This window comes from Notolepis coatsorum (genome assembly GCF_963971535.1).
Source record: "Notolepis coatsorum genome assembly, chromosome: 3".
Classification (NCBI taxonomy): domain Eukaryota; kingdom Metazoa; phylum Chordata; class Actinopteri; order Aulopiformes; family Paralepididae; genus Notolepis; species Notolepis coatsorum.
Genome location: NC_140167.1, coordinates 173974867 through 173985471, shown reverse-complemented (window position 1 = coordinate 173985471; position 10605 = coordinate 173974867). Strand labels below are relative to the sequence as shown.

The 10605-nt window shown below is 44.4% G+C and overlaps 1 protein-coding gene across 1 annotated transcript; it reads left to right on the top strand.

Annotated features, from left to right (window-relative positions):
- Window positions 1-1375: 1375 nt before the first annotated feature.
- Window positions 1376-10605, top strand: LOC311226065 (uncharacterized protein; the record flags this gene model as incomplete). The annotated part of the gene is made up of 9 exons (XM_084311442.1): window positions 1376-1416; window positions 1538-1611; window positions 1723-1745; window positions 2238-2302; window positions 2419-2501; window positions 8965-8987; window positions 9142-9176; window positions 9264-9325; window positions 10366-10605. Exons 5-9 carry the CDS (start codon window positions 2436-2438, stop codon window positions 10603-10605), a joined length of 426 nt encoding a protein of 141 aa, XP_084167568.1. The 5' UTR covers window positions 1376-1416; window positions 1538-1611; window positions 1723-1745; window positions 2238-2302; window positions 2419-2435.

Here is a 10605-nt window from a genome sequence, read left to right as displayed (position 1 = left end):
TCAGTTCAAGTGTCCTAGAGGAAGTGACGCACTTGCGCTAAACACTACCACCTCTGGCCCACTAGATTGAAGCACTGTCATATAACCTGAGATGCCAGCAGTAGGCAGACAGTGTAACATTATGTGGTAAATAATAACTTAGCTCCCACATATTAAACAGGTAGGTGAACTTAAAGGGGGGTAATCTTAGGTCTATTTTTACCTAATTCCAGACCCTTCAGCACAAATATAATTAACTGAATATAAGCAGGAGCAAGTAGGCAGTGTGATCAAAGGTGCAGATGAGGGTCTGTGTGCCCCATCAGTTATATTATACATTACAATAAATATGGTTACAAATAAACACTAGAACTAAATATATACTATGAGTAAGTTTATATTTAGATTGTAGTGTTTATTGTAACTATATTTATTGTAATATGGTTGATGAGTTGCAAATCGCTTTTGATAAAGGCTATAGGAATGCAGTCCATTTACCATTTCTTAGAAATAATATTAAATTGATTCCCTGGATAAATAAAGAGTTCCCAACCTAATTCCAGCTGAGTACTGAAACCCATAAAGAGAATGCAGGGTGTGTATCCATTGATATTGACAGAGAAGCATTCTGAAGGCAGGTGGGTGACCCTGAAGGGGGGGGGGGGGGGGGGGTTAGTCTTAGACTAGTGTTTACTGCTGTCGGCTCACAGCAAGAAGGTCCTGGGTTCGATTCCCGCTTGGGGGCCAGGTTGTCAGGTGGGGGTATCTCCCGGGCCTTTCTGTGTGGAGTTTGCATGCAAGGGTTTCTCCCTTAAAAAAAAACAATGTAAAAACATGCAGAACAGATGGCTAACGCTGTTGCGTCCATGACGAAGACAGACATGAGCACTTGGATTGGTGTCCTATGTGTCGTCCATCTCGTATGTGTGTACGCTGCATGATGATGTAGCAATGTGCTACAAATAAAGACTTCTTCAAAGTCCAGTTTCATTCATCTCCACTATTCTTTTATTTAATTTTTCAGGTCGTTTGCCTCGTCTGTGAGAATAAAGTTGAAATCATCAGTTTAGAGAATTGGAATAATAACATCAAGTGAGTAGGAGTACATTCCATCTTCGTACTGTAGTTTGTAATCTGTCCCTCGTACACTTTGTACATACATCTGATTAGCACTGCACTCAGTAGTACTAATTTGTATATTTTGTACACAGTTTAATCACCTGTACATTGTATATTACTATTGCTATTTACTGTTAAATTTGCACTCTGGTTGGATGCCAAACTTCCTTTTGTTGTACTGTACTTGTGCTGTATAATGACAATATACAATACATATAATGTAATCTAATATCAGTGCTTGATCACATTGTGGGTACTGTGTGTTCTTTAGGTTGTACTGTTCAAAACATCAGCCTTCATCCTGGAAAAAGGCCAATGGTAAGTCTTGTTCTGAAGGCAGGGCTCTGCTTTGAGGTGCGACCATAGAGTTCTATACTAACTCTCACACTTCAGGCGCCACAGGTTATCTTATTAGAAATCTTGTGTTTGTGAATGGTAGGTCATGCTGCAGTGGCTGGACCATCCAACCACAGCAGTAATCCATACTCATCCAGTGGTTTCAAGCGCTCCAAGGTACATTTACTGCTAACAATTGAAAGAGTAAAAGTGTCACTACACCTTGCCACGTCATTCCATGACAATTATGTTGAGATTTTAATCACTTTCATTTTTTTGTTGAAACAGAGACATTTGAGTCCCAGTGGCAAGTAAGTATCGTCTGACATCATTTGCATGCTGGAGTTTTACCTTTTCTGTAAGAATTGTTACATTTCACACTTTCATTTGTGATGAGAAAACTCACTCTTGTTAATTGAATTTTTCGCTTGATCCTGAGTCTTTACTCATAATTGGCCATGAGTGGACTCGGAGTGTAGCTATGCCTGTTATCTGCTGTTACACAGCCTGTGGGGCGACAGTGGCTCAGGAGGTAGAGCAGTCTGGTAATCCGGAGGTTCCCGGTTCGATTCCCGCTCCTCCCAGGCAGCGTGTCGATGTGTCCTTGAGCAAGACGCTTAACCCCTAATTGCTCCCGGTGAGCAGGTTGGCACCTTGCATGGTCGCCTCTGCCATCGGTCTGTGAATGTGTGAGTGAATGGGTAAAATGTGAGGAACAAATTGTTTTATTTTGTAAAGCGCTTTGGATAAAAGTGCTATATAAATGCAGCCATTTACCATTTGTTGTCGCTTCTCTATTACAGACGGGAAGGGCCACCTTCCAAACAGAAGTTCAGCTCGAAAACGAGGCTATTAGATTCAGACTCGGGTCAGCTCCTTTCTTCATCTTTGTTAAATAAACTGAATGTAATTCAGTAAACAACATCCTTTGAAAATGTAGGGTAATACAACATCTTGATTTGTGCTATCCATGTTGTACCACAGCTCTCAACTCTGCCGACATGGAGATGTTTGCCCCTATAGAGTTTGACTCGGACGACAACATAAACTCACAATCCGAACAACGGGTAAGTATCGAGGTGGGGTCACGCCGATGGTCATTTTGTGTTTAGATGAGGGAGGCTTTGGCGGCTGAGTTGGGCAGTGGGCAAGGTGCTCGCCACTAACGCAGGAGATGCTGGTATCGAGCCCAGCTCTTGGCGTTGCTACCGGCTTGGCCGGCCGTCATACTAACACAATTGGCAGTGTTAGAGGGTGGGAAAGCCGGTGGGTGGGGATTGGACGTTGTGGACAGCGACTCCTACAGGTCGGTTGGGTGACGCCGGTGCGGCGGAAAACAGGAAGTATCGGGGGCAGCGTGAGCCTCCCACGCGTTACTCCTCGCCACAGAGTTCGAGCTGCTGCGGTGAAAAGATGCGACAGGCTGCCTCCTCGTGTACCGGAGGGGACACGTGATGCAAGGCTTCTATCCTCACTACAGCCGACCAGTGGGAGGCATAGTCTAGCAACGTTCAAGACAGGGGAGGGAAGAATTGGAAATACGAAATTGGGATGGGAGAAAAATAGAAAATGGGGATAAAAAGTTGATTAAAAAAAAAGATGAGGGAGGCTTTAATGAGCACAATGGTTAGGGCTGCTCGGTTACCCATTGATCTGAGAGCATCATATGATGACGACTGAATTCTTTCAGCTTTCTTCTCAACCAAAGGCTGCCTTTCTTTTTTTTTTATCTACTTTTTCTCCCATTTTCAATTTTTCTCCCATCCCAATTTCGTATCGTTCAATTCTACCCTCCCCTGTCTCGAACGCTGTTAGGCCATGCCTCCCACAGGCCGGCTGCAATGTGGACGAAGCCTTACATCACGTGTCCCCTCCGGTACTCGAGGAAGCAGCCGTCTCATCTTTTCACCTGCACAGCGCAATCTCTCAGCGTCGGGGTCTGCGTGGGCGGGCACGCCGCCCCCATCGCTTCCTGATTCTGCTGCGCAGGCGCACCAACCGACATGTAGGAGTCGCTGTCCACAACGTCCGATCCCCACCCATCAGCTTCCCACCCCCTAATACTGCCAATTGTATTAGTATGAACGACCAGCCAAGCTGATGGCAATGCGGAGAGCTGGGCTCGAACCCAGCGTCTCCTGCATTGGTGGTGAGCGCCTTGCCCACTGCACCACCTAGCCGCCCTCAAAGGCTGCCTTTCTGTAATCTTCTACAAGTTACCAAGTAATAACTGGAGAAACGCGCCGTGGCTCCCTCTTCCCTCTCGACACAAGCTGAAACTACTGTTTGGGTTAGGGGGGTGCGGGGCGCACCACTGTGAAGGAAGGGTGTGCTGCATTTACAACACAAGACAAAATGAGAGCCACGCGGCACTATTAGTTTTATCTCTATTATCTTGGGCTGTTAGTAGGGTCATCTGTGGCACTTCCGTGACCGTGGAGAGCGAAGGTCCGTTTCTCAATGGATTTGTCATCTAGGAGGGTTAATAAACAAATTTAGCCGGGGTGTATTTTTTTAAAAGGCGGGGGAAATTCGTGAGTTGATTAATATACAGTATTAAGTACACAGAAGTAATCTCTGAGGTCAATAAAGTCAATGTTTGTGTGTAAACAACAGTTACTGATTTGCGGTTTTCCATTAAATAGGGTATACTGAGAATATGGTGTCCAGTTCATACCATCACATTTTCATAATGAACCAACAATTATTTTGCACTATAGCCTAACATAAAATAGTATTCTGTATGCTAAAGCTAGCAAGGTTAGTCGCTTGTGCCGAATTTAACCCTTGTGCGCTACTTATTTATTTATCTTACTTTGGTGTTAACAAAAACTCTGGGTCCGAATGTACCACCTCACTGGACAGCGCACTACCACTGCTATCTACCTGGGCGTAAATGTCCATGGCATGACAAGGAGTAAAGATCTGGTAGACACTCTGCACAAGAGTGGTGTCTGCATCAGCTATGCAGATACACTGCTCCTCTATGACCACTGGGCTCTGATGGATGTGGAGCAGAAGTGTGCAGAACTGACAAAGATTTGCCAGTACAGATGCCCCCCTGGTAGCAAGAGTGAGCCACCTGCTCGTCCCAGGGTAGATCCACCAGTGGATGGGTCAGCTCTGCAGCGTGCTCGGAGCGTGATACATGCACTGTCTCGTGTAGACAATCATGGTACAAGACCACCACCTGAAGAGCAGCGAGTTCCAGGATACAGTGGTGCCCAGTCCTGCTGTCATCCACCACCCAACAAGAGCAAGCCTTACTACCACACAACATACAATGAACCTCCAAGCAAGTCAGTGGTGAATGACATCATGGTGAAACATGTGGAGGCCATGCGGCTGAAGAATATTCCATTCTCCTTTCTTGTTGGTGACCTGCCCACCTACAAGACGATCACTCGGCTCAAGGCGGAGAATCCAGAAATGTTCAAGGACATCATCCCAATCCTCTGAGCTTTCCACCAGCTGATGTCCTACATCTATGCCATCTACAAGAGATTCAAGGGCTCTGGAATGGCAGACACTCTGGTTACAGCAGGGGTAGTAGTGGAGGGGTCGGTAGACCAAGCACTACGAGGAAAGCACTACAGACGGGGCGTGCGGTGCATCCTGCTCTTGAGAGAGGTTCTTATCCAAAATCAACTGTCAAAGATTCTTGAGCACAAAGAACTATCGGAAGACATCAAGGAGAACCTCAACATTCTGCGGAATGCACTGACTGAAACTCAAGAGGCTCTACAGACGGCTTACTGTGATCTTGAGAATGATGGCGACATGAAGGAGCTGATCAACAGAGTTTATAAGAAGCCTGGTACAGACATGGGGGCCATTAGGCTACTAGTTGATCAATTATTATTTTGGAGTGCTATTTGTTGAAGCACCATAGTTATACAAAAGTTACAAAACATATATTAAGAAAAAAAAGAAAGAAAAAAAAACACCTCCCTTTTGACTGTTCACCTTGTCGTGGTAAGGGAGCTTGAGTACCTCAGTGAACCCTGAGAGCTATGCCAGTAGGAGGAAACTCCTAGCAGGTTTTTACCAACCCGGACAGGTCTAGGGTGAGGGGTCAGACAAAGCTGTCAGACAACCTTGTGGAAACAGCATCTGGGGCCAATAATCCACCCTGCTGAAGCAAACGGGGGTGATCATGTCTCCAACTTTCACAGATGGATGGAGTATGGTGGAAGATAGCCACATATCCCCTCTGTCCATAACTCAACTCATCATGAGCAGAGCTTTCATTAGAGCCTAATATGAAGGCTCTGTGACTATTTTGAAAAAAATCCATTTTGGAGCAAAAATTTGGCAGCCATCTTGCATTTGAAGGTCAACAATAGGTCAAATCATTATATAAACACCAAATATGTATTCCTTGATCAAAATAAGCTCTGAAACCATGTATTGTGCATCATTGTAGGTCAAATCATTAAAAAGTTCATTTCCAGGCGGTTAGGTGGCGTAGCGGAGATTGCGTTCGTCACCAACCCCGGAGCTGTGAGCTGGATTCGCCGGTTCGAATCCAGCTCACAGCTCCGGGGTTGTCACCAGCTTGGCTGGCCGTTCACACTAATACAATTGGCTGTATTAGAGGGTGGGAGAAGCTGGTGGGGTGGGTCCGGGTTGTTGTAAACAGCAACTCCTACAGTTCGGTCGGGGCGCCTGCTAAGCGCGGATAGGACCTGAGTGGGATAGTGTGATCCTTCCACACGCTACGCCCTCTCAGGGAGGATCCGCGCTGCCAGGTGAAAAGAAGCGGTTGATTGGCTGGACGTGTGTCGGAGGAAGCACGTGGTAGCCTCCACTCTCCCAGATGATCTGACTGTGGGGGGTAAGTGCGCAGCGACCAGGAAGGGGACTGGGAATTGGCATACGACTAACATTGGGATGGGAGAAAATCTGAGGAAAATGGAGGGGGAAAAAGATAAAAAAAAAGTTCATTTCCACGGCAGCCATTTTGGATTTTGGTCTCACGAATTTTTCCCGCCTTTTAAAAAAATACACCCCGGCTAAATTTGTTTATTAACCCTCCTAGATGACAAATCCATTGAGAAACGGACCTTAGCTCTCCACGGTCACGGAAGTGCCACAGATGACCCTACTATGTATGAGAAGGGAGCTTCTCACATGGGCAAAACGGTCCATTCTCTTCGGTTCAAATAACAAACTCAGCAAGACCGACGGCTTCTCAGTTACAGTGGGTGACAATATTGTCACAAGGAAAGATGAAATTACATACCTGGGTTCCATCCTAGAGGCTAATTTTTCCTGTGACAAAATGGCATCCAATGTAATAAAAAAAGTCAACCAACGAACTCTATTCTTGTACCGGATCTCCTCACTGGTAAACAAGAATACCCTGAAGACTCTGGCAGGAGCACTCATTCAAGGGTACTACGACTATGCTTGCACCTCATGGTACCAAAGCACCTCAAAGGCACTAAAAGCCAAATTACAAACATCTCAAAACAAACTAGTCAGACTACTGCTTGACCCTGACTCCTAGAACCCACCTCACCCCTGCCCACTTTGACAACCTAGGATGGCTTAGAGTAGAGTACAGCAACTTGCAATGGGCCTGGTCTACAAGATACACTACACGACCAAGGTACCCATGTACATGTCACTTCCCAAAGGTCAGTGAATACCACGATCACAACACCAGAGGGAGCTCCACAAATCATGTTAAACCCAGATTCGGCTCAAACAAGGGACTAAACACGTTTCGCAATTATGCCACATCAATGTGGAACGCCCTACCCAAAGCTGTAAAGGAATGTGAATCACTACCCACTTTCAAAAACACTCTCAAAGAAACTGGCCCCTACAAATGTCCTAACCCAGTTGTACAGTAAATGACCAAGTATGGCTTTGTCAGTATTCCAATGTACAGTGTCCCACCCCCTACCCAACCCGTTAGGTTGTCGTGAAGCGAGCGTATTAGCAGGTAGCTGTGTTGTGCATTACGAGGGCAGCGGTGGCCTAAAGGTTAGAGAAGCGGGTTTGTGACCGGAAGGTTGCCGGTTCGATCCCCGGGACCAGCAGGAACACCAACCGCTGAAGCAAGGCACTTAACCCCCAACTGCTCCAGTGGAGTTGCTCAGTGGCCAATGGTGTCAACTGTGGTTGTACTGGGCAGCTCCCAGGTGTGAATGGAAATGTGTGAATGTGAAGCAGGGCGTTCCTGAAAAAGAGCATCTGTGCTCAGCGAACCTACCCTGGGTAAATAAAGGCGAAAAAAGAAAATAGAAAAAAAAATTAACCTGTAAAACCCATATTGAGCTATATATTAACTGTTCTGTTCTCAACCATAATTTTCGTTGGACAATAAACCTTACAAACTACATCAGCTGCAGCATGGACATTAAACTCTGTCAACATCCACAACTTCTTTTGTTACCAGAGTATAAAAACATCTAGTAGGTGCATTGTGGCGCATTGTCAATTTATTAGTTAATGACAAGCGGCCACTAACGTTATTTAAATTGTTCCTGTTAATAATAATTAACATAAGTAGCATGGTAATAATACGTAGGTTATTGATCAATGAATGTATTGATAAATTAATAGTGTACAAATGATACACCAGTAGAAGTCATGTTATTTGCTCATTGTCCTTGCTGTGTCGCCAGCCGTCGCCTCAAAAAATAGGATTGAGGCGATATTTAGCCAGGCAACAGAAGTTGCTGCGTGATCGTCGCTCGAAAACCTCCTGCCGTGTGGGTTGTCTCATTCATAACAATGGAAGCGATACAATTCTGTCGGTCGCCTCGCTTAAAAAATCGTTGCCTGGCAAAAATCACCCACTGTGTGCGTTGGGCTTAAGGGAGCCTATTCCATTATCGATCATGATTAACTAAATTGCAAACATGGACAAAATCTGGGCAGAGGAAGTCCGAAAATATAGCTATTCGTACAACATGACGCAGCCACCTACCTAGTGGTTCGGCGGTGTACTGCAACCCACAAACTGACGTGGAAGTATGCCGGTCTAGCTCCCACGCGCAATATATCGGCGACAGCTGACGTTGAAGCATATCTCTGCCTTATCCTGTTAACTGCTATGTCTTAACCCTTTCACTGCCACACTACAGAAGGTTAACCCTTTACTATCACCGTCGGTAGTGTGATAGTAAAGGGTTAACCTTATGTAGTGTGGCAGTGAAAGGGTTAACCTGCTGTTGTGTGACAGTGAAAGGGTTAACCTTCTGTGTATTGTCGCAGTGAAAGGGTTAAGCTGCTGTTGTGTGGCAGTGAAAGGGTTAACTAAATAAACAGCCTCAAAAGAATACGCCTCTTCTTGTATGGTTTAAAGTCAGATTTGTGCGTTACCACCACACATTCTAAGATGGCAGCCTCAGTAAAGGTTGTAACCTTTTGATCATTTACCTATCTCAAGCCACGCCCTCTTTTTTTATCCTCTAATTACAATCAGCCTGAGCGAAGCAACAGCTGTGATTCGAAGATCAAGAAAAGAGGGCGGAGCTTGACATGGGTCAATTCTCTTTCTTTCTCTTTCTTTAGAACCCTGAGCCTGAACCCATCAGGTAGTACAATTGATCAATAATACTGATAATGCAAAAAATAATAATGCTGAGTCATTTGCAACCCTAGAGTATAATGCTATTCATGAACAAATGCGTATTGCAGCATAACTGTTGGGATGGAAAGATTACTTTGACATTTGTGTTTTCTTCACAGAGATGGCTGTGATATTCCTGTTGCTTCCTCCTCAGGTACACTATCACAGGATACACATACAGTACATTACATGTCAAAATCTAACATGAATGTTATTTGAAAACTGCTGCTGTCTGTTTTAGGAAATCACCTGCATCAATGCCAAGAGGTGCACAACAACACAATAGTAACACTAATAGAATCAGTAAGTTTACACTTAACTCAACATTTATGTCAAACACTATGGTGCTGAGTTGCAACTGGAGGGGGGGATGTGATTTCAATAAAGAAATAAATTAGCTGTAATTTCCTGCAACTTAAAAACATAATTTAAATAAAATGGCAAACACAAGGGTAAGTTCCAAATAATAATGTTTATTTGAGTAAAGTGTATAAGGTTGCACAAAAAAAACTGTTTGGGAGCCATTATGGGCCACGTAATACATTCATTGGACCTCATGATCGAATGTGTACATAACTATCTTCGTAAGAAGTTTAAATTTACGAAAATCCTCCGGATGCCTGAACGTGTGAAACGGGCTCGTTGAGTAATGACTATAAATGTAAAACGTAATATCTATTATTATAAATAATTATTTAATTCCGAGGATGTCTGTAGAATCGACGTGAGCGCAAACACCAATGATTTCTCCCAAAGGAAGCTGTTAAGAACACGGGCACACACCAGTCTGTCCGATGTACGATTGCCTTTCAGAGTTCGTAAATCCTGTTCGTAAATCCTGCTTGTAGCTACGAACGACTCTCCGAAAAGAAACTGTTCGATCATGCCAAAATTGGCCCGAGAAGTTCGTAAGTGGAGATACGAAGAAATTTGTTTAACTTTCGTGTAAGTCCGTTCGAGCATGGGGTCCATTGTGTGTAGTTCTATAGTATATATAAATATTTGGACAACACAATCTTCATAATTTTGGCTTTGTACACCACCACAATGGAATTCACCAGGTGAATGGTGTAGAAATGTCTTATGTTCCATGGCCAGGTGTGTGTTATTCCCTCATTGTTTAATTTACAAGGAGCATACAAGTTTTAAGAGTTAATTTCAAGTGTGGTATTTGCATTTGGAATCTGTTGCCGTCAACTCTCAATATCGGGTCCAAAGAGCTGTCACTATCAGTAAAGCAAGGCATCATTATGCTGGAAAATCTAAACAAACCCATCGGAGAGATCTAAAAAATTCAAATAAAAGTTGTGTTCATATCCATTGTTTGGTACATTCTTAAAAAGAAAGGAAGTCCTGGTGAGCTCAGCGACGCCAAAAGACCACGCCGTGGAAGACCACGCCACGGAAGACCAGCTGTGGTGTATAATGGAAGATTTCTTTCCCTGGTGGAGAAAAACCCCTTCATAACAGCTGACCAGATGAGGAACACTCTCCTGGATTTAGGCATATCTGTGTCACGGTCAACAATCAGGAGCAGACTGATTGAATACAGAGGATTCGACAGACCATTGGTAAGCCTCTAA